The sequence below is a fragment of the Ovis aries genome, chromosome 10 (assembly GCF_016772045.2).
Source record: "Ovis aries strain OAR_USU_Benz2616 breed Rambouillet chromosome 10, ARS-UI_Ramb_v3.0, whole genome shotgun sequence".
NCBI lineage: Eukaryota > Metazoa > Chordata > Mammalia > Artiodactyla > Bovidae > Ovis > Ovis aries.
Genome location: NC_056063.1, coordinates 77,025,235 through 77,050,472, shown reverse-complemented (window position 1 = coordinate 77,050,472; position 25,238 = coordinate 77,025,235). Strand labels below are relative to the sequence as shown.

Here is a 25,238-nt window from a genome sequence, read left to right as displayed (position 1 = left end):
AAAGAATGTGATCATTTTTATGAAGTTGCTTAGTATTATCATATCATTTTAGAAATATTTCTTTTTCAGAGTCTTGTGTTTTTAGCAGAACTAAAATGATTTGATAGATGAATTCTATAAAAATAAAATTAAGATTATTATTCTTATTTGCCTTTAGACAAACAAATGTAATTTGCTATAAAAATAAGTTGTGCTTGACAGCAAAAAATAAATTACACTAATCCCTTGGAAACATTAAATAGTTAGCTTGCTAAAAGGTAAAACAATAAAGGCAACAAGAAAGGTTTCCTGATTTTTTTTCTAATTTGCTCAGCAGTATTTACCACCAACAAGGCCAATTTTAATGCAAGGTAATTATTTTAGTTTTCCACATTGAATCGGTAGATATCAGACTTTTAAGATCTTTGCTCTTAGTTCTTTCTTATCTGTTGAATGAAGGCTCTTCTTTCCCTCCTGAATTAATAATACTGAGATCAAAGTCCTAATTTTAAGTTACATGCGAGTGCAAGGCTGGTGTTTAATCCCTCCATTCTTTCCCTCTGTAGGCATTCATGTCCATGTTCCAGATCCTTACCCAGGAAGGATGGGTTGATGTCATGGACCAAACGCTAAATGCCGTGGGACACATGTGGGCGCCTGTGGTTGCCATCTATTTTATTCTCTATCACCTCTTCGCCACCCTGGTGAGTTTCAGATTTCTTTTCAGTTGTCTGACAATTCATGATGGGATGAACATCAGCAGGTTTTTGGTCTGTTGTCAGTTTCAGAACCGGAGAACCAAGGTAGAGTAGTCCCGTTGGATGAGAGTCCCTTCCATTCTGTTTATGAATCGAAGAACTACGTGAGGGACTAGACTTCCGATTTAAGTCAGAAGTGGTCTCCGGCAAAGTCCAGTGGCTTGCATGAGGGAAAATGAGACAAAACAAATGGCAGTCCCAAGCCCGTGTGCTGACTTAACCATCTCTAAACATCCGCACCCTCGGTGATCTAAGAATCAAACCAGAACTACATTAGTATTTTTTCTTTATCGTGTAGAGACACTCTCTTTGGTTTTGTTGCAGCCTCTTCACAGCTGTAATTAAACTGAAAACAGAAGCTGGAGACCTCAGGGTGCAGTCAGTTAATTAGAAACCAGCTCAGTGTTACTGCGCTTTGTGTGACTAAAAGAAACACATGGGGAAAAACAAAACACATGGCTGTGAATATTGTAAACGGCATGATAAAAACTAAATACCAAAATTCAGGAAACATTTTCCTCTGTCACACAAGCAGATTTTTCTCTTCCATGTATGTCTATTAAAAAGAAAAAAGAAAAAAAAATATGAAATGTGGCCTGCATCCTAAAAGGATATAATCCTTAGGTCTTTCTAATGCCAGATATACATCTCCACACAATACATTTGTATATATTTAAGAATCAAATTTAAGCTCTCATATTGTGCTAAAAGTTCCAAGGGAAAGATACAGAATGTTACCGTTCATTAGGAACATATGAAATAAAAATAACTGCTACTCTTTATTGAGTGGCAAAAAGCTTTATAATAATTTTATTCCTCATATTTGGGACAGTCAGGTTAGGTAATAGTCCCCACTTTACAGATGATGAAACTGAGGAGTTAATTTGCCCAGTGTCACAAAGAGTATTAACACTAGAGCCAGAACATTCCCAGGCCAGCCTGCTCCCAAAGCCCATGATCTGGCAACTATTTATTGCCGCTTCCCTAGATTATAAAACTTGGCATTGTCACTGAACACGTCTGTAGCAAATCAGACCTCTGCCCAAGAGCCACTAAAATAAAATACATGCGAGCCCTAAGGCCCCTTCCAGTTCTAAAATCTATGAATCAAGTAAGTGCTGGACAAGCTATGTATATTAGACTAGACATCACATTTGCTATATGCAAAGGCCTTCCAGTCAAAGACTGGGGGCTTCCCTGATGGTCCGGTGATAGAGATTTTGCCTTCCAGTGTGGAGGGTTTGGGTTCAATCCCTGGTCAGGGAGCTAAGATCCTGCATGCCTCACAGCCAAAATACCAAAAACATAAAGCAGAGCAGTATTGTAACAAATTCAATAAAGACTTTAAAAATGGTCCACATCAAAAAAAAAAAAAACAAAAAAAACAAAAAACTTTAAAACACACAAACAAAAACACAGACATGTCCATTAAAAGGTGTTTGAGGATACATTGTGATGTGGAGAAAGGTCCTGGGCTCAAAGAGTGGAATCACATAAAAATAATATTGGCATTTTTGACATGGGATGACTTTTAAAATACTCTCACACATATGCACAAAGATCACTGAGTGGTAGCAATGGATGTCAGGCTTCTAGAGACAAATCTGGCTGCACCTGTGTTGGCAGACCCTTGCACTGAGGTCTTTGCATCCTCCTTCTGGGGACCTGTCTCATTCATTTATTCATTCACTCACTTACAAACTCAGCTAGTTTTTGTTAAGCAGTTACTGTGTGTTTCAGTGGGTTTCCCAGGTGGCGCTAGTGGTAAAGAACCCTCCTGCCAATGCAGGAGACATAAGATAGGCAAGTTGGATCCCTGGGAAGATCCCCTGGAGGAGGAAATGGCAACCCACTCCAGTATTCTTACCTGCAGAATCCCATGGACAGAGGAGCCTGGCGGACTACCTGTCCATGGGGTCGCCAAGAATCGGACATGATTGAAGCAACTTAGCATGCACGAATGTGTTTAAGTTCCTTTAAAACTATGGAATACCTTTGAGACTGTTGATCATTGGTTAAATTCAGGATAGTTAATTGAAATCATCTGTGTACGGGAATAATCTGTCTAATTGTTATTCTGTTAAAACAATATAATCTCATTCTGTCAGCCCTGCAGAGATTTGATTCTTAAGTCAGAGACTAACACAGTAATATGTAAGCAGGAAGACAAATGATCTAGCCCAGTGAATTAGTTAGCAAAGTAAATTTTTTCAAATGGATTTCTACAGGAATCACTAATATAGTGAAATAAAATATTAAATCTGGTAACTGATTTCTTGGACAGTCTGAATTTTCCTTATTGTGCCAAAAACATGACTTTGATTGTGGAACCCTGAAGCACTTCCAGGGACTCCTGAGATTCACTGAAGCCTCTAGGAATCCACAGAACATAGCTTGAAAACCCGTATCTAATTCTACACCTTCATTCTACTGATTAAAGTGTCTGCCCAAAACACTCATTGTAATTTTTCAAAACTTTTAAAACTGAAAATTGAAAGTGTTTGTTCTTTTGTTCATAATCTTTTCGAATCTCTAAAAAGTTGAGAATTTAAAAGTCTAGCAGGTAGCACAGTGGTAAAGAATCTGCCAGCCAGTGCAGGAGATGCAGATTCCATCCCTGGGTTGGGAAGATGCCCTGGAGGAGGGCATGGCAACCAGCTCCAATGTTGTTACCTGGAGAATCCCATGGACAGAGGAGCCTGGTAGACTACAGTCCATAGGGTCACAAAGAGCCGGACATGGCTGAGAGTGAACACACGCGTGCACACACACACACACACACACATGGAGAATCCCGTGGACAGAGGAGCCTGGTGGACTACAGTCCATAAGGTCACAAAGAGCTGGACATGCCTGAGAGCAAACACACACACACACACACACACACACACACACACACCTGGAGAATCCCGTGGACAGAGGAGCCTGGTGGACTACAGTCCGTAGGGTCACAAAGAGCCGGACATGGCTGAGAGCGAACACACACACACACGTCAGTGAGGGCAGTCTGTTAAATATGGTGGAGTTCAAGACTGCAGACTTGAAGTCCAGAAATCTAGATTCAGTATCTGTCTCTGCCAGTCTCTAGAGGTATGACTGTAGAAGAATCAGACAACTTCCCTGATCTGTTTGTTGTGTTATATCTGAAAGTGAGAGTAATATGACCCTGGCACATCTAGCTTCTAAGGCTGCCAAGGACATGTGAGGTGAGCTTGTATTTTTTTAGGGTGCTTTAGCCATGGTCTAAGAGGACGATCGTAACAATCACCAACCCTGAGTTTCTTCAAGTTTAAAAAAGATGGTATGTACATTTCAAGCTATATCTTAATAAATGCTAAAATGTTATTTCAGATGTTCTTAATTTGTAAAAGTAAAGTACTGTTGATCAGTTTAAAGCATCATTTATGCCCGAGTTTGTCTCTCTTTTGGTCTTCCCCACACCCATTCTCCCAGACAATGACTTTGATGAATTTGGTATGAACCCATCTTCCAGTTTTTAAGTCATAGTTTACTAAATTTAGCATACTATCAACTTTGTTGTTGTTATTGTTCAGTCACTAATTCATGTCCAGTTCTTTTCAACCCCATGGCCTGCAGCACGCCAGACTCCTCTGTCCTCCACTATCTCCTGGAGTTTGCTCAAATTCATGTCCCTTGAGTCGATGATGCTATCTAACCATCTCGTCCTCTGCCACCCCACTCTCCTTTTATCTTCAATCTATCAACTTTAAAAAGACTCATATTTAGTGTAATATTAACAAGCAAAGTACAATTAAAGTACACACATAGATTGCAAGATACATCCCAGTTTCAGATTGTTAAAATGTGAAAATAAAACATGCATCTTAAAATCAATGGACTGCAGTAGTTTTCCACATTCATACATACCCATTAAAATATATAATGTTTTAAATAATCTACAGACATTTTTATGCCCTTGGTTTTTAAGATCAATATGATATTTTCAGTTTGAGAAGCACTGCCCCAGCGCATGCCTGGCCCTGTCTGGAAGGAATGCCTGCACACTCCTCTCACTGCTATAACTCCACCCCATGCTGAGGCCAAGTTATGTTGGATCATGTGTTTCCCTCCTTACAAGGGTTTTCCTGGTGGCTCAGATAGTAAAGAATCCACCTACTATGCAGGAGACCCGGCTTTGATCCCTGGGTCAGGAAGATCCCCTAGAGAAGGGAGTGGCAACCTACTCCAGGCCTTTTGCCTGGAGAATTCCGTGGACAGAGGAGCCTGGCGGGCTACAGTCCATGGGGTCACAAAGAGTTGGACATGACTGAGCAACTAACACTTTCACTTTTCCCTCCTTACAAACGATTAGGAATAGCAATTTTCAAAATAAATAGAATCAATACATATATGCTTGGTTTAGTTTTTAACCAATTATTGTTTTTGAAATCTTTTCATCTTGATACACATAAAGTTAATTCAGGCATTAATATATATAGTCATATAGTTGCAGTCCATTAGCTGAACATGCCATATTTGCTTCTCAGTTTCCTTCCTGGAGACACAGCTTAGGTGGCTTTCAGATATTTTGGTCTTCTATGTTGCAGCGAATACATTTGTACTTTGTGTCCAGTTGTGCAAGAGTTTCTTTAGGGCATTTGGTTTAGTCGCTAAGTTGTGTTCGACTCTTGCAATCCCATGGACTCACCAGATTCCTCTGTCCATGGTATGTTCCAGGCAAGAATACTGGAGTGGGTTGCCATTTCCTTCTCCAGGGGAACTTCCCCCACCTAGGGAATGAACCTAAATCTCCTGCCTTGCAGGAAGATTCTTTACTGCTGAGCCACAAAGGAAGCCCTTTCGAGTATATACCAGCAGGTAGAATCTGGAATCCTGGTTGCTGCCCAGATGGCTCCATGGAAGTGAAAGTCACTCAGCTGTGTTCAGCTCTTTGCGATCCCATGATCTATCCAGCCCATGGAAGTGTCTAGGCCAGAATACTGGAGTAGGTAGCCTTTCCCTTCTCCAGGGGATCTTCCCAACCCAGGGATTGAACGCAGGTCTCCCGCATTGCAGGCGGATTCTTTACCAACTGAGCTATCAGGGAAGCCTCTAAATGACTCCATAGCACACTCTAAAACTAAATTTTCAAAATTGCATGTGTTAAGTTTATACTACCCCAAAAGTCTAGAGACTGAAGTCGCTTCCTCAGGTCACTGGAGATTCCCTTAAGCATTATCGACAATTGCTTTATTCTCCTGTATGTCCTCAAACTGACAGTTATTTTTATGAGGTCTATCAAGTCAGCCCAGTTTGATTCAGCACAGTTTTCCTGAATCTCAGCCACTCTGTATAGTACTAGCCTACATCCTGGCCTTCGTTGGGAAGGCTTAATCTGTGCTCTCTGAGCCTACAACTGGTAGAGAACTTGTACAAGTAAACACAAACCAACCACAGATAAAAACTATTACCATAGAGACACTCAGGCGTGCTGTGTTTTTGATACACATGATAAACATTTGCTTCCTGATCATTCCATATCAACCTGATCTGAAATTTTTTAAATATTGGCAGTAAAACAGCTAGAGATTGTTTTTGGACAAACACACAAATATGTGCATGGAGATGATAGCATGTGTTATACATGCATCGCTACCCTTCCAAACTGAACATTTGTAAGTTAAAATCTCGATTTCATAACCCTCTCTTTAGGCTTGAATTTCGCTGAAAAAGAACATTTTTGCTAAGTTGTATGAGTTTTTTGTTCTTGTAAAATACTGCAAAGCATTTTAACCCAAATTGCAAAAAAGAAAAAAATAGTCTATATATATATACATCCTCTGACTTAATTTTTATCCACTCTGGCCCTTGGAGCCACACAGCCTGATTTAGTCTTCTCAGGGACAAACAAGCATGTGCCAAGCAGACAAAAAAAAAAGGTTTGGCTGTAATTTCTGGAATAGGAAACAGCAGGCTCTTCCATAGCCCCCTGGGGGCACCAATTTGTCAGCCCACAGTGAAAATCAGGCTTAAGTGTAGAGCAGACGCATATTTATAACCATTATCTACTGTTCCGTAAAATGTCTCTTTCATCCACCAGGTATGTATTCTGAATTTCTGTCTGTGACTGATTGCAGTTTGCCCAATGCTTATGAAATCCATCTTTTCCCCCCACTTTTGTCAATGATTTGGGGATAAGAATGATAAAAGACTTAAGCAGTTGAAAGACTCCTTATTTTACAGTGTTTTTCACTTTATTATTGTTTCAAAGGAAAGCCCTGTGATGTGAATACTGAGAGAAAATGTAATTAAGCGCTCATTGTGGATAGTCTTTTTGTTACCTTTGAAGTGCTTACATTAACACAGCAATCTCTTGATTTTGCTTCTGTAGTGGCAGCTTTCAGAGAATAGTCATGTTTTGCTGACAAAAATGGGCCTTCTAAAGTGTAAATTAAATAACTTGATTTTATAGAATTCATTTAAAAGTGCATCTGTGTTGAACATTTCTCATTTTGCATTGCTCTGATTACATTTGACTTTTCATTGACCTATATGAAAAATGAAATAGTTTCCAACCACAGCCTTCAAGGCAGCTTAGGATAGTGTGATTATGGTAAAAAGGTAATGAGGAAAAGAAATGGAAAAAAAAAAAAAAAGAAAGAAAGAAAGAAAACTGCAAGATGATGGGGTATTGCCCAGACTACTGCTGTGTTTCTACTGTATCCTTGAAAATAATTTAAAAAGAAATTACTAATGAAGTTCACCGCAGAGAAAGAAATAAGATTAAAGGTGACATTTCAGCTAAAAGGTTGTCTTTAAGCTATATTAACAGAAAAAGAAAATCATAAGAGGAAACTTTAGAAAAGAACTGGAAATGAGAAAGATAGGGCGGGTGCAGAAGTATATGCAGTTGGAGAGAATTCAAAATAGGATATGAAGCGACAGAGATGGAAATTCTCAGTCATGAAAAGCCATTCTAAGATGGTCAAGCCACTCTTTTGAGAAAATACAGTGTAACTTGGAGCAGCCTGAGTCAGGCTAACCTAGCCTCTCCCTGCAGTGGAGAGAACAAGAACCCTCGTGTGCTGTGCAGGGTGGTCATGTCACAGCAAAACTGGGGGACATAGGACTCTAAAGAACACACTGCTTCACTGGTTGAATTTCACTAAATGCATTGTGGGTGAGTGGAAGAAAACCAAGGTCATACTCTGTGGTTCAAAGTTTCACACCTAAACCTAGCAGATGCCTCAGCTCAAGTGCACCTGGCTTTTTTTAGTAGTGAGAGGAGTTAAAGAACAGAGGTCCTAAGGAATCATGGGCTTCCCTGATGGCTCAGTTGGTAAAGAATCTGCCTGCAATGCAGGAGACCCCGGTTCAATCCCTGGATTGGGAAGAGCCGCTGGAGAAGGGATAGACTACCCACTCCAGTATTCCTGGGCTTCCCTTGTGGCTCAGCTGGGGAAGAATCTCCCCTCAATGTGAGAGACCTGGATTCAATCCCTGGGTTGGGAAGATCCCTGGGAGAAGAGAACAGCTACCCACTCTAGTATTCTGACCTGGAGAATTCCATGGACTGTATAGTCCATGGGGCCACAAAGAGTTGGACACGACTGAGCGACTTTCACTTCACTTTCAAGGAATCACAGTAACTAAACACTTGCTGCCACGTGAGGACGGGAGCCGTTGCTTTGGAAGCCCGCTGAGCTGGAGGGTCAGTGCCCCACCAAGAGGTGGCTACATCATTCATAAAAATTCTAGGAAGGAGACTTGCCAGGGTTGCAGAGATCTGTGTCATTTCCCACACTGAATGCATGGTCAACGCTAAAAATACCTTAAGCATAGGTGTTATAATCTGAGAAAATCTGAGAAAAAGTAAAGAATTCGATGCCTGGACAAATAGTTATTCTCTACTTTTTCATGAAGATCAGTGATTCATAATGTATTGATCATAAAATAAGAAAATGGGTATATTATTAATACAGTCATTGTCTATTACATGGTAGGACAAATACACGTGTTGTATATTAATATAATGTGATATTACAGATCTGTTGCAAGTAGTGAGTAGCCAATGCGTGAAAATATAGATGTGAATTTGAATTTCTTGTTTTAAACCACTGCACATATTGAGTACCATCATGTTGAGGGTTTATATGTGCTTTATTTAACAAAGCACAAGAGGAACTGAAGGGATATATCATGAGCCTTTTTTCCCCCCGAAATTGCATCTTGAAGAAAAAATAGTGATTTAGATTTCCATGCCCCATTATAAATTTAAATATTATATAAGTTATAAAAAATACATAACACACACAACAGGTTGCATAGTTTAGAACTGGCAAAGCAAAAAGGGAAAAGGGTTTCACTGCAAATGATGATGCTCTTGTAATTCGGTGTGACAGATCCCTCTAAAAGTTCTTTATTGTATCAGTAGCATTGAATATAAACCTGTGAATCTCATTTAATGGTTGTGGGCTAAGTTGCTTTAGTCGTGTCTGACTCTTTGTGACCCCGTGGACTGTAGCCCGCTGGGCTCCTCTGTCCATGGGATTCTCCAGCCAAGAAGACTGGAGGGGATTGCCATGCCCTCCTCCAGGGGATCTGCCTGCCCTAGCCTCTAACCTGTGTCACTTCTGTCTCCTGAATTGGAAGGGGGCTTCTTTACCACTGAGCCACCCGGGACGTCCCATGGTTATGGAAAGCCTTTCGTCACCAGGCAGGTGGCACTGGTAGTGGATAGACATTGGCTGAAAATAAGATTCAGATGTCAATGTAGTGCCCTCAGATTATTAACGAGCCTTACCTCAGCTTTCTATGAAAGCAGAGCAAACAACAACAAAAAGCCGCGCTAAGAGGATTGAGGAAAGGTTCTTGCTTTCAGAATTTAGCTCTGTCCGCCACTCTGATTAACCCTGGGGGGAAGAGAAATGGCCGAGTCAGGCCTGAGTCAGCCTGCACCCTGCACAGCCCTGGGTTTGCAGGAAAAAGATGTCTCCCTGACAATGTAAATTAAATACGACGAGCACCAGGCTGCCACCTCCCTTCACGTCTGTTTCTTTACCGCAGTGGTTATTGCCACCTTTTTAGAGTCTGAGAAAAGAACTACAAAGTAATTCTCACCTCCTCGTGCTCAGCTCCAGACTCAGCCTCTCTTGCATCTTCTATTCCCACTCCAGAGAGACAGTCCAAGCCAGACCCCGACTGTCCAGTTGTCACGTTAGCACCATGCCCTCCCCGTCAGGAACACGGCGACAAGGATCATAAATATCTGTGTCCAAACCGAGCTTCAGGGGAAAACTTGAGCTCCACACACATTTTTAAAATATGGTTTCTATTTTTGCATCATTATGTTAACTAAGCATCATGACATCACGTCATCGTGTTAACTAAGCAGGAAAGCCTGGACATTCAAAGACATTAAATGAACTTAGGTTTAACGATGTTGTTGTTCAGTCACTCAGTTGTGGCCAACTCTGTGCGACCCCGTGGACTGTAGCCTGCCAGGCTCCTCTGTCCTCTACTGTCTCCCAGAGTTCGCTCAAATTCATGTCCATTCAGTCAGTTTAATGAGAATTTAAAGGTTTAGCTCATGATGTTTAAAGCACGCTTGAAACGCTCTCATATATTGTTCTTAAATTTGTTACCAGAACCTCCCAAGAAGTTTCTGCCTGCAAAGCCCCTTCAGCGTGTTTTCTAGCAAAGCCAAAGCATCCCCTTTTTGAGTCTTGCATTGTCTTCTGTGAAAACCAAACTCTTACCTCCACAAAGATGATCAAGTATGGCTAGAATCCCTCAGCTTTCTCGCTGTGCCCCTGCCCTCAGCTCTATTTTCTCTTTCCTCCAAAAAAGAGGTATCATATCTACCATTTTTTAAATAAAGTAACAAAACATTACATGTTTAATAACTTTTGTCACATTGCGCTTAACACTGTCTAGTTACTATTCAGTGATCCAGTTTAAAATAACTGCATTGCATACATTTTAAAAAAGAAAGAACTTCTGAAAGGGAAATTTTAACAGAGAAGAGAAAAATGTCATCCCCTCCTGATTATTACAGCCTTGCTGTCACTCCTCCCAGCCTCCCTTGGTGGCATTCGGGCACACTGTCCAGCCCCTCAGCCCGCCTCTCGGTCTTGCCCAGCCTCCTCCAGGCAGTGATGCCCAGGCTGGACTCACCTGCCCACCAGGCCCCCACCTAGCCCCACACCCCCAAGGCCCTGTCTTTGCTCATGCCACCTGAAAAGCCTTTCTTACCGCTCTCTTCCTGACAGCATCCCCCTTCTCCTTGGCATCTTGGTAGCACCGTGCCAGACTCTCTACCAGCCCCTCACAATCTTACATGAGCAGCCTTCAGAAGAGCCCCCCACCTCCAAACCCATCAGCCTAGATCAGCTCTCAGAAATCAAAATGGCTCGGCTGGCACAGAACTGAAGCTGGGAGATTCTGATGGGGTTTAGTTCCGGTCGGTTGTCAGTCTTCACACTCGTGTGTCCCCTTAAGTCCCCATTTCCCTTCACATCCCTGCTCTCTGAGAAGAAATAGTAATATTCTCTGGGATGAAACATGAAGGAGGCAGAAGGGTCTAGAGAGAGACCGGGAGTGAAGTGCTTTGATGATAAGGTGGCGTGCCACACCCAGGGCAACAGCAGTGTGGCTACCAACCTGGTGGTGTTGACATCCCAGGTTTGTCTTGTAACCACTTCTTGTCTGAACTTGACAGGGAGATAGCCTTGCTAGGGGCCCCGCGTGGACACGGGGCCGCCTGCACAGAGCTGGGTAGCTGTCTGAGAGGTCTAGATAGAGTCTGAAAGACCCCCCCCCACCCAAAAGAAAACCCAGTCTTCCTGAACCCCCAGCTGGAATGGGAGAACTTCCAAACTTCCCTGAGACTTGACAGCCTGTGTGTGGGAACAACGGCCTGAGCCAGAAATGAAGTTGACGTTAGCAGGTGTTATATGAAAGTGAAAGTGTGAGTCACTCAGTCGTGTCCGACACTTGGCGACCCCAACTGTAGCCCACCAGGCTTCTCTGTCCATGGAATTCTCCAGGCAAGAATACTGGAGTGAGTAAGCCATTCCCTTCTCCAGGGGATGTTCCCAACCCAAGGACTGAAGCTGGGTCTCTCACGCTGCAGCAGATTCTTTACTTGTCTGAGCCACCAGGGCAGCCTGGGTCGGGAAGATCCCCTGGAGAAGGGCATGGCTACCCAGTCCAGTATTTCTTGCCTGAAGAATTCCATGGACAGAGGAGCCAGGCAGGCTACAGTCCATAGAGTTGTAAAGAGTCAGGCACAACTGAGTGACTAACACTTTCACCTTACAAGAGACGGATGAGGATAAGACAGAGAAAGAGCAGAGGCCATGTGAAGACAGAGAGTGGAGTGATGCTGCCACAACCAAGGAGAGCCCGGGGCCACCAGATGCCAGGCCCCTGGAACTGAGGCAACCAAGGAGAGCCCGGGGCCACCAGATGCCAGGCCCCTGGAACTGAGGCAACCAAGGAGAGCCCGGGGCCACCAGATGCCAGGCCCCTGGAACTGAGGCAACCAAGGAGAGCCTGGGGCCACCAGATGCCAGGCCCCTGGAACTGAGGCAACCAAGGAGAGCCCGGGGCCACCAGATGCCAGGCCCCTGGAACTGAGGCAACCAAGGAGAGCCCGGGGCCACCAGATGCCAGGCCCCTGGAACTGAGGCAACCAAGGAGAGCCCGGGGCCACCAGATGCCAGGCCCCTGGAACTGAGGCAACCAAGGAGAGCCCGGGGCCACCAGATGCCAGGCCCCTGGAACTGAGGCAACCAAGGAGAGCCCGGGGCCACCAGATGCCAGGCCCCTGGAACTGAGGCAACCAAGGAGAGCCCGGGGCCACCAGATGCCAGGCCCCTGGAACTGAGGCGGTGAACAGTTCAGCAGAGAGAAAGCCCAGCGTCCCCAAAATAAGCACCATGACTGCCCCTGGTGGGGGACACCCCAGTGGCTCAGTGATAAAGAATCTGCCTGCAATGCAGGAGATGTGGGTTCGATCCCTGGGTTGGGAAGATCCCCTGGAGAAGGATATGGCAACCCACTCCAGTATTCTTGCCTGGAGAATCCCATGGACATAGGAACCTGGTGGGCTACAGTCCATGGGGTCTCAAAAGAGTTGGGCATGATTGCTTAGCTTAACAACAGCAACATACCATACACCAGGGTTCTTGGGGGAGGATTAGATGAAATAACCATATAGCTGCAATTTGGTGAGCTATTATTATAGCCGTTATATCATACAAATGAGAGCAATGAAACTCACAAAAGGCTGCATAGCTCGTGGCTGGCAGAGCTTATTTGCTAGCCAAGGTCTCCAACCACAGTGCTCTTTTCCACCAGGCTGCCAGCCCACGTCTGCTTAATTCAATTGTGAACTTCATAGCAGTGGGCACGGTATTGCATTTGTGTTCCTGACCGGGCACTGTCTGGGGTCGCAAAGAGTCGGACACGACCGGGCGACTGAACTGAAGGCATTGTCTGACACAGAGTCCAGTTTAATCGAATAGCATAACCTCACTGTGGTGAAGTAGCCTGCCATCTGTCTGGTGTTGGGGAAATAATTAAAAATAAAATCTGACAACCCAGAAAACCTCTGCCAAGGTAGACAGGAAAGCAACAGTTTTATTGTTGGATAAGCCGTAAACCAGACTGTGATGGGCATCACACGCAGTCTGCCAAAACAATGGCAAGGACAAAGAGATCCGTGCTCTCAGGACGAAAGCAACCAGTCCTCAACCAAGAAGACTCGACGGTGCCGTATGTTAAATACAGCTCCCCCTAAATTCACCTGGCAACTGGGGGTGGCCCTCTGTGATAGCAAATTGCCTTTATCCAAAGGAAGATCAAACTCTTCATATCTCCGTGATAAATAGGGAGTTTTGCAACGTGGATCCAGGTGGCGAAGTTATATTCCCACCTTCCCATGAGGAAGGGGATATGGAGCCCTATTCCTGCACTGCACAACGATGTGACTTATTTAACTTTTAAAAAGATTCATATACATCTCAAAGGGGCAGAGGAAGAATTTATAAGCGCAAGTTCTCTGGAGGAAATGCTCTGAGAAAAGGGAGAGGGAACTGTGGCTTTCCCTTTTTCAATCAGGGAGGTTTTTTTTTTTTTCTTTTTAGATTTGTGTTTGCCCTTTCACTGGGGAGAAAATTTATTAGGTTAGGACACAGAGCAGGGCCTGCTCGAGTGCCCAGGGGAGACAGAAGCGGCGGGAGACAGCTCAGACTCACAGCCGAGCCCTCCAGGTGGCCTTTCTGGATCTGGGCAAGGAAGAGGAGAAAGGAGAATTCTCTGAGAGCGCTTTGGTGATAATGTCAAGGTCAGCCTCAAGGTCACAAGAAGAGGGCTAGACTTGGCGTGAACTGTGAAATGTCCTGTATAGCACCATGTGGTTTAGAAGAAGCCTGAATACATCTGGGTCCAGATATTCATGATGTGGTGGCTGTGGTGACATCAATAAATTTGTTTTTTTACTCTATGCTCTAATAGAGAACAGATGTGATTTTCAAGGAAGAGGGAGGTGGGGGGAGGTGCTGGAGTGGAAGTTTCAGGTTAGTAGATACAAACTGTTAAATATAGAATGGATTTTAAAAAAATATGGTCCTACTGTTCTTACTGTATCACAGGGACCTATATTCAATATCCTGTAATAAACCATAATGGAAAATAATATAAAGCAGAATGATATATATGGTTCAGTGGGCAAAGAATCTGCCTGCAGTCTAGGAAACACAGGAGACATGGGTTTGATCCCTGGGTTGGGAAGATCCCCTGGAGGAGGAAATGACAGCCCAGCCCGGTATCCTTGCCTGGGAAATCCCATGGACAGAGGAGCCTGGCAGGCTACAGTCCATGGGATCTCAAAGAATCGAATGTGACTGGGTGATTAAGCACAGCACCCATATATATTAATGTGAATGTGTAACTGAATCACTTCGCTATACAGCAGAAATTAACATATCGTTATCAATCAGCTATACTTCAGTTTTTTTAAAGCCAAATGAAATCTGTGGTCTAGACCATTCTGTGTCCTCTTTAAGTTCTGGTCAGATCCCAAATGATATGACTGTTATAATGAAGCGTGCTGGCCCTTGTCCTCAGCCAAACATTCTGTCAAAATTTTATAGTAGTTGAAGGCTTTTCCCCCCCTTGTTCTGTGCTCAGTAAACTTGGAAAAGGTGTTAACTTCTGCATAACAATCTCTCTGGCGCTTGAGCATCATGACTAAATTGCCTCGATTTTCTTACCTTTGTGCTTAACAGTCTAATATTAACAAATAGGAATAATTTGCTAAGAGGGAAATTAAAGGGAAGAATATAAATAAGAAAGGAAAAGATTAGCAAATGAATGTGAGACTTTAGAGAATTCAAAGTTGAAAAGGGAATTGAAATTAAAATATTTTTTAAATTCTGCGTTTTGGTGTTTTCTTTCTTTTACCTGATTTACCCATTCCAAACGAAGCTTATGCCTTTTTTTTTTTTTTAATTTGGCAAATACAACAAAAGGGGTGGAAATCTATTTTTTCCCACAGGCAGGCACCATTAACATTTCTGAAGAACCTGCCCTTAACGCTTTCTCTAGTGTTGCATTTTGTTAGTGTCTGCACTTCTGCCACCTGCCAGGCTGTGCTTAGCTGCTCAGTCATGTCCGACTCTTTGCGACCCTGTGGACTGTAACCCGCCAGGCTCCTCTGTCCATGGGGATTCTCCAGGCAAGGATACTGGAGTGGGCTGCTATGCCCTCCTCCAAGGGACCTTCCCAACTCAAGGATCGAACCCAGGTCTCCTGCATTACTTGCAGATTCTTTACCGTCTGAGCCCCCAGGGAAGCCCAAGAATACTGGAGTGGGTAGCTTATCCCGTCTCCAGATCTTCCCGACCCAGGAATTGAACTGGGGTCTCCTGCATTGCAGGCGGATTCTTTACCAACTGAGCTACCAGGGAAGGCTGCACTTCTAACATATGTATACTAACTTAATATTGTAAGCAGTTTTCAATCCTGTTGGAATTCATGAGTGTATTAGTTATCTATTTCTATATGACAGATTATGAACAATTTAGGGGATTGCAACCATAAACATTTGTTATCTCGTGTGGTTTCTACAGGTCAGGAATCTAGGACAGGCTTAGCTGGGTGTTTCTAGCTCAGAGCATTCCATGAGTTTGCAGTCAAGATTCTGGCTGTGGCTACAGTCATCGGAAGGCTTTACTCAGGCTGGGGGATCTGCTTCTGAGAAGGGTCAGTTATGTGGCTGTTGGCCAGAAGCCTCTGCTGGTTGCCACAGGGGCCTCTCCATAGGACCACTTAAGTGTCCTCCGGAGCTGGCACCTGGCTTCCAGCAGAGTGGGTAAGCCGAGAGAACACGGTGAAGACCACAGTGCCCCTTACCGCCTAGTCACAGGTGATCATTTCTGTAATCCAACCATGTTCAGTGTGGAAGGGGACTCTCAAGACTGTGAACTGGGAACTCACCATCCTGGAGACTAGCTACCGCAATAGACATTTGTAGTAGCTGCAAGAATGTTACAGTAGAAATCTCTATAGCTGTATTAGCTATTTACCTACAGTTAGGTTTTATCTCCAGTATGCCATCATTATAAATAACTCTTTCAGGCATAAAGATTTTCATCAGTACTTCAGATCATTTTCTTTGGATATAGTCTTAGAAGTAAGATTATTGAATTATTTTAAAATTTTCATAAATTTCACTTAAAATCAGCTTTATAAAGCAAAGTAATATTTTATATTGTCTATTTCAGTTAACAGATGCATTTCCTTGAATGTATTTGTTATGAATATCTTTAAATACCTATGCGGTGACTAACAACTATCTGTTTAATGCATTCTATATAGCATATACTTTAGGTAGATATTCTAGTTCATATAGGTAATATTTTGATACTTATGGTGTGTGGGTTTTTTCATTATTATTTAACCATTTTATAGATCCTCCTGAGTTTGTTTGTTGCTGTTATTTTGGACAACTTAGAGCTTGACGAAGATCTAAAGAAGCTTAAACAAGTAAGTAATGTATGGGGGATTCTTTATATCGGCATTAAAAAAATAAGGGCAAAGCATGTGCTTACAGGTAATATTAAATCTGTTCAAACTTCAAAGCAAAGATTTTAATAAATTAACACACTGAGTTGGCAAATATTTTTCTTTTAAGTTTAACCTCTAATATCAACAAAGGAAATTTTTATTGCTCTGTAATTATCCTAGGGATATTTTTATATCATTATTTTGAGTAAAATTAAGATGGGCATGGTATAGTAAATTGAATTGAGATTCTCCTTCAGCCATTAAATGAAGGTTGTTTGGAAATGAAATGCCTCAGGGCCAGCTTGCCATTTGGCATAGCTATATGTAATACTTTCGATCATCATCATAAAACTATTAAGCATAAATTTGCCTGACCACTAGACACCGAAAGAGAATTTAGTCCTGGTGCTCAAAGTAGGTATAAGAAATGGAATAGAATAACTGATCAACTGTGTGCCCAGCTGTATATGAAAACAGACTGGGTATTATGGCATTGATAATCATTTCCAAAAAAATCTCAGTGTAAATATGTGAAGATTATGTTATTGATGGCCGAGAGATTACAGATGTGAATCAGTATTCTCATAGTTTTTGTTCCCTGGAGGATACTTGGCTTAAATCTTTGACTCTGTCAAAGAGAAGAGACTCTTGGAGAAGCAGAACTTGTGAAGCAGGGGAGCACCTGGATAAATATTCTTGGATCACCCACCTCAGCACTGCAGTAGTTGGGATGTTAATAAAGAATATCCCATCTGGAACTTTCGAAGGGCCCCACATATTCAGAATTTTCAAATTAGATCAAGTTGTCTATTTTTTGCAAAGCAAAGACATCACCTATTTAAATGTCTTGTTGTTATTTATAATCTCAAAATCACTTAAGCACTTCACCTTTTTACTTTTGTTTATCTCCAAAGCCCATGCTTTTAACTAAGGATAGTCAATCACGTAAAAAAAAAACTTTTTTTTTTAATGTAAAGATGCTTGCTGTGAGCATATCAAGGAAGGATTTGAATGTTCCTGTTCTGAGGCTACACAAACAAATGTTTGTCCGAGTGTGGTGGACCTTTCTTCCAGATTTTTTCAATTTGTGGCAACAGCAATAGGCTTTTCGTATGAGAGTTGGCAAGTTCTTTGTGCCACTGATGTAGATACTTCTCCTGGGTTCTAGTTGTAGAATAAATATGTAGCAAGTTCAGAATTGACCAACAGTATAATTAGACACAACCAATAAATATGTACTGCTGTATAACCACTTTCATCCTTGCTTTACAAATCTGGTATTAAGGATTTAAATGACTTTACTCTGTTATTCCCAAAGAAGAGGATGGGGAAAGTGTGGAAAACTATTTGATTTTCTTAATGTTTCAAGTTCCAGAAAGCCCTCTATATTCCAAAATCTATCTTTATTCAGCTTAAACTTTCTTTTTTCAATCTTTGACCCTTTCCACTAGTTAGTCTATATATCTTATAGCTACATGGACATGAACACGAACTCGGTATAGTGTAGAGATGCAAACTCCAGGAGATAGTGAGGAACAAGGAAGCCTGGTGTGCTGCAGTCCATGGTGTTGCAAAGAGTCATACATGACTTTGCGACTGAACAGCCACAATAATAGCCGCAGTCACAGTTGTTGAGCACCGGCTCAGTGCCATGTACTTTGTATTTTCACCTATTTGACTTTCACAGCAACCATGCAAAGCAGGTACTATTCTTAGTTTCATCTGATAGGTGAGGAAACTAAGGCAGAGAAGTTAAACAAGTTGCCTAAGGTCACATAGCTAATAAGTAGCAGAGTTAGGATTTGAACCAAAATCCCAGACTCAACCTCTACACTGTACTGAGTCACAATAAAGCTGTATAAATGCCAGCCATGAGTCATGGTGTGCTGGAGGCTCATTCATAGGACTGTTAATAACTTGTTGATAAACAATGGTGTTTTAGATGACACAGACATCATTATAGCCATGAAATAATTGTTGATGTGATGGATGGTTTCCTGAGGAATGGAGGTGAATTAAACAACCCAATCATTAAAGCTATATACGAAGTAGTTGTTTGTTTCCCCTCAAAAAGCAGATGATCTAATCAGAGGCACTGGAGTTGGGACTTTGGCAGAAGGTAAGAGCTGCGACATTTACCCTTCACTCCACTGATGGCAGACACTGTCCAGAACTCCGCCAGCCTCAGGAACCTTCTGGAACAGTGACCCTTCTTAGACACAGATATAATGTGCTTGCAACAGATTAAGAGTTTAGAAAGGCTGCTAGAGACTGTTACTGTATTTTATTATGATCGTGGCAAAAACAATTGTGTTAAAATATATGTTGACTCATGGACATTTTTTAGGAGTCATAGAAGCCAGTGTGAGTCACCTTTAAAGTGGAGAAGTTAAATATGAAATATCTAATGGGGCTACGAGAGAGAAAGTTGGTCCTTGTGCTTGGGGAAGGGATTATATCCTCAGGGGTGGACAGTTTGGGAGACAAGGGTGGAAGGCTGGACAGTGCAGTGAAGAAACTAGGATGGGAGAGAAGAAGAAGGAAGTGACGACGTGAACGAGGAAAGCCTCCAAGGGATGAAACTGAAGGAAAGAGCGCAGACTGTGAATCCCAGCCTGTGATAAAGGGGGAGAAGCCTGACTGAATCCTAAGTCAGGCCGCCCTCTAGCCAAGGACACGAGAGCTCCCTGCAGGGAGAAGCTCCCCGAGGAGCAAGAACAATCCACAGGCTCCATTGTGGTGGAATCGGATTCTTCTTATGTGGTTCTTACCTTTCCTCCTTATTTTCTGAAGTCTCCTCCTTGCCCTTTAAAACAGTGGTTTCCAGCCAGGGATGCTAAGCTGTGGGGCTCTTCAGGGCAAACGACAGAACCAACAGCTTTCCTTGACACTTCGGGAAACCTAAAGGGACTTGTACATTTACCCAGCCAAAATGCCAACTTTAAAATACTTTTAGCTGGAAATTTGCTAGGCAGCAACACTGCATCCTAATGCTCGGAAGCCTCTTCCTGTATGCTCTTCTTCAAGGAAAAAGAAGCAACATTGAATTATTTAGTGCTTCATAAAGGCATTTTGATAGACAGAAGAATATTTTTTTTTAAGATGGGATTCCAAGGGCAATAATAAAAAGGCTCCTTGGGGATGACTTTTGATGGGTTCTGGTATAAATGCTCATCCCCAGGCCACCCTTCTCTGTGACATTATCAGTGTTGTGCCTTTATAGCTGCTCATATAGCTCTTCCTTTGTCACTTTTCGAAATAAATAATGTTCTGAAAACTCATGCCAGTTATGCATCTGCATAAAATTTATCTATTGCTTTCCTAGCAGCAGTATCACCGGAGCAATCATTTTCTGGCTGCCATAATTTATGTGACCCTGTTTCTAATTAAATAGAGACCATTATTTTCTTTTTAGCATTCCCAAAACCCAATACAGGACCTGGAGACAGATAGAAATAGAGAAATATATAATATTTTTTACATAAGATCAGAAAATTGACTAGAAATGAGATTGCAAATGTATAATTTGGCAGCTGAGAAGCCAAATCAGTTTGTATAGAGGCTAAAAAACCCCCTTGACCTACCGCTGTCCTCTAAAGAGCAAGCAGTAGGAGACGGTGACCTTGGTGCTCAGTGATGTAGCAAAAACGCTGGAGAATGTGGGTGGAGTTTTGCAAAGTTTGAAAATGAAGAGAGTTCTTGCAGCTTTAATGATTTTTGCAAATTCAGTGCAAGACAGATATAAAGGGTTCTCTTTTAAGCAGTAGAAAATTCATTAACTATGAGGGGAAAAAAAAAAAAAAACCATAGAGAAGCCTCAGGGAAAGATTCACTGAAAAAGGAAGTATAGATAGTCTGTCTAGATTAAATTCAAAGCTCTGAAATTAAAACTGTTTCCCCAACTCTGTAGTAAGTCCCATGTGAGCTCAAGCATGATTGTTTTTGATGGCTTCGCATCTAAAACGTAGTTGAGGGTAGACATGTAAAGAAGCTTCTCTGTCTTACTGATTATCCTTTTAACAAAAACAACAGAAATCTTAGTGCTATTTAAAATGTGAGCTCCAAGTTAATGTTTCTCTGCAGTCTTATCCAGGGGCTTTCGTTTGCATCTCTGTCTTGCCTTCGGTATTGAAGTCCTTCAGGATTTAGGGAGACAAGTCGTGGCCAGAGGATCCACTCAGCTAAACCCTGATTGCTGCCTTCTGGCTTCACAGAAGCAGAAAGTAAAGTGGCAGTTGCAGGGGGCAAAGAGGACTTCTTCTTGTGGTTCAGTGGCTACAGGGTTTTTAGTTTTCAAAGATGAAAAAATTCTAGAGACCTTTGGTACACAGTGTGAAGGTACTTAACACTACCGAGCTGTACCCTTAAAGAATAGCTTAGATGGTGAATGTTGTTATGTGTTCCTGACCACAGTCTTTTAAAAAATTTAATAAAAAATTGGTCACCATACTGGTAAGGTGGTGAGAGCACACTCAGGGATTCTGATGGTGCAGAAGTTGGGTTAAAGAAGATGAGTGGGACTTGCCTGGCAGTCCAGGGGTTAAGACCTCGCCTTCCAATGCAGGGAATGCAGGTTTGATCCCTAATCAGGGGGCTAAGATCCCACATGCCTCGTGGTCAAAAAGACAGAACATAAAAAAGAAGTTTTGTAACAAATTCAAAAAAAAACATGAAGTGGGTGATGACAGTTAAGAAAGTAAAGACAAATTGCTAACTTCTTCCTCTTAGACTTCTCATACTCCCAGGTTTCCAGACAGACCACTGGGTTACTGAGCAATTCTTAATTTTTTTAGCTATCTGAACATCATTTACTATCGTGCTACCCCACAGATTTTTTTTCCACTGAATATTTGTATGACAGTTGGAAATCGCAAGCGACTGGAGGCATCCGATATCTGGGATCCCTGCTGCTCAACCGCCCAGGGCCAAAGGATGAATATTCCGAAGAAGCTGTAAATTGTCCGTGGTCGAGAGCTGGTAAACTCAGAATTTTACTCAAAGCCTTCAATGTGACCCAATTCCACTCTCAAGCTTTTGGTCAAAGATGTCTCTTTCATGGGCTTCCCTGGTGACTCAGGCGGTAAAGAATCGGCCTGTAATGCAGGAGACCCGGGTTCGATCCCTGGGTTGGGCAGATCTCCTGGAGAAGGGAATGTCCACCCACTCCAGTATTCTTGCCTGGAGAATCCCATGGATGGAGTTGCCTGGTGGGCTACATACAGGACATGGACACGGGGTTGCAAAGAGTCAGACACAACTGAGTGTCTAAGCACACAGGAGGTTAAGAGATACAAGCTAACATGTATAAAATAAATAAGCTAGGACAATCCATTTTACAGCAAAGGGAATGTGGCCAAGACTTTACAATAACTATAAAAAAGAAATGGAACCTTTAAAAATTATGAATCATTGTGTTGTATAACTGAAACACATATAATATTGTAAATCAACTATACCTCAGTTTAAAAAAGAAAAGATAACAGCCTAGAAGTCAAGAAGTCAATGCAAAAATGGGGAAACAGCTAAAATTCCAAATGGAGTTTTGGAGTTAAACAGGTAATAGGGATTCAGGAAGTCAAAACAAAACAGACAAGGTACCTGTGAAAATTGGTGTCCTCCTAGTGAGAGCTGAATTATGTCCCCTAAAAAGAGACACTGAAGCTGTAACTCCCAGGACCTGTTAATGTGACCTGATTTGGAAATAGGGCATTTGAGTTGAAATCAGGTTAAGTCAAGGTCATTAAGGTGGCTTAGATGGTGAAGAATCTGCCAGCAATGCTGGAGACCTGGGTTCAGTCCCTGGGTTGGGAAGATCCCCTGGAGAAGGAAATGACAACCCACTCCAGTACTCTTGCCTGGAGAATCCCATGGACGGAGGAGCCTGGGGTCCTGCAGTCCATGGGGTGGGTTGCGGAGTCGGGCATGCCTGAGTGACCAGCAGCGCTAACCCACTATGACTGGTGTCCCCATACAAAGAGGAGAAGAGAGAGATGCACAGACAGGGACTGGAGTAACGCGTGTGCGGGCTAAGGAACACCTGGGGTGCGGACCATCTCCAGAAGCTAAGAGAGTCTTGGAACAGACCTTCCCTCAGAACCTTCAGAAGGAACCAAGTCTGTAGACAGGTGGATTTGGGGTTTCCAGCCTCCAGAACTGAGACCGTACATGTCTGCTGTTCCAAGCCACCAGTTTTTGGTACTCAGTATGTCAGACCTTGAAAACTAAAAACACCTTCCAAGAATAAAGGACCTCTTTCTGCCTCCGGGAGGTGACAGAGCTGAGCAACAATGGGTCCTCTCGGAGTGTCGGGCAGCTTTCACCAACCAAGAGCAGCTTTCTTAACAGCTGGACTCATTTTCTTCTGCCTCTAACCGAACAACTTCCACAAGAGTAAAGTTTATAAATGTGAGACTTTCTTGGAAGAAGGGTTTCACTGAGCCCTTCCAAAATTTCATTCCATGTGGGATTGAGCCAAACCAGATCACTTTTAGAGGCTGTTGTTTTCAGAAACCTTGTTCTGGGGCTTCCCCGGTGGCCCGGTGGTTAAGAATCTGCCTTGCAGTGCAAGGAATGTAGGTTCAAGCCTCCGATTAGGGAACTAAGATCCAGCGTGCCACTAGGCAATAAGCCCATACACTGCATGTAAGATGACCAGGCAGCTTTTAAAAAAAAGAAACGAAAGAAGGAAACTTTGTTCTTTGCCTCGTCCCCGGCACTCAGGATGTTTAATAAGATAGCTCCAGTCTCTTTTGACATTGAACAAACATAAAATGACATGCCTAAGCCTGTTTGGGGTTCCCTGGTAACTCAGCTGGTAAAGAATCTGCCTGCAATACAGGAGTCCCGGGTTCAATTCCCAATCTTCCTGGATTGGGAAGATCTCCTGGAGACTCAGTCCAGTATTCTGGCCTGGAAAATCCCATGGATAGAGGAGCCTGGCAGGCTACAGTCCAAGTTTACCTTGATGACTTGTTGGTTGTACCAGTCTGTGGTTGTGGTAGTTCAGAATCACTTTTCTTATCGTTTATCACAGCACTCTGCAAGATACTGTCTCAGTTTTTTAGGTGAGACTTGGAAGGATAATGTGTACGAACCAGGCAGGAGGCTTACCCTTCAGCGTGCCTAGTGCCCAGCCCTCTGCCCAGCCATGGAGATGCTTTCTCACTTTTCTTTCTTTAATTAAGAGAACAAAAATTTTAAACACCAACAGCACTTTTTCTCATCAGATCCTTTCACAGGCAATGATAAAGCGGATTATTATGGTTCTAAGAAAAAAAAGGGACAATTGGTTTCAGTTTTCTGGAGTGTCTGGCTGTCACTGAATTGCAGAGAGGCTTTTGGTAGCTGCGTTCAGACTTGTTTGAGAAATGAGGTAGTGAGTGTTGTCCTCTGGATGCCTAAACACGGGGCACGAGGTATCATTGCCTTGATGTCTTCAGGACTCAAGCTTCACGCAGCCCTTCTGTTCTTTGTTCCAAGAAGCCCGTCTACTCGTCCATTCTACCCAGAGCATTTCTGTTCTCGCGTGTTCATTCAATTCCCTTAATCTTCAAGTCCCTGCTACGTGCACAACACTGGACCAGGCATGAAGGAGATAAGGATAAACAGGTAATTCTCTGCTCTCATGGAGCTGAGGGTCTAGTGGAGGAATTGGACATAAATCAAATAATCAAAGCAGTGGATAGATATTTATAATGTGAGGGGACATTTCTGCAGAGAAGAACAGCATTTGAGTGAGGAATTCCTAGAAGATTTGGACCCAGATGGGGGACAGAGGGGTAAGGAAGGAGAAAGAGACACTTGGGTTGAGCTATGAAGAAGGAGCAGTGGTGAACTTCTTGGAGATGTAGCTATCAGAGGGGAGGAAAGAACATTCCAGAGTGAAGGAAACCTGTTCAGCGTGACCCCAGAAAAAAGTGGTGTAAAGTGAGTATAGAAAAGTAAGTGGGGCTTAGACCACGTGGAGCCTGAAGAAAAATGCCAAGAGCTTTTCCCTCTGCCCCCAGAACAATAGGGGGCCCCTGGAGGCTTTTCGGATGGGAGGCAGTGTGAACTGGAGAGCTATTTGGGAAGCAGAATCAGCAGGGACTTAGTGAGCTTGTGGGTGGAAGGACATATATGGGCATCTCAAGGAGGACTCCTGGTTTCAGGTTCATCTCCTTGGATGGGTGACAGTACCATCCACTGAACCAGGAAACATTAGTACAGAGAAGATCATCACCCCGTCTGGGGCTGGTGTGAGTGAGATTCTGAGTAAAGAGACCTAATGGTTGGTTGCATGTATCAGTCTAGAGCCTAGGAGTGAGGGCTGGCTGACTGGCTGGAGATACAAATACGGATGTTCCTGATCATTCTCAACTATTTATCCAGAGCCTACCATGTGCCAGGCATGTGTTCTGGGCACGAGGGATATGTCAGCAAACAAACCAGACAGAAATCCCTGACCTCTTTGACGCGTCAATCCTA

General features: G+C 42.9%; 1 protein-coding gene across 1 annotated transcript in view; it reads left to right on the top strand.

Annotated features, from left to right (window-relative positions):
- NALCN (sodium leak channel, non-selective) overlaps positions 1 to 25,238 on the top strand; it is a 302,582-nt gene that overhangs the window by 171,487 nt on the left and 105,857 nt on the right. Inside the window, exons 14-15 of the mRNA XM_015098259.3 lie at positions 546 to 683; positions 16,677 to 16,751. Of these exons, the coding sequence (XP_014953745.2) occupies positions 546 to 683; positions 16,677 to 16,751 (213 nt within the window). The remainder of the gene's footprint in view (positions 1 to 545; positions 684 to 16,676; positions 16,752 to 25,238) is intronic.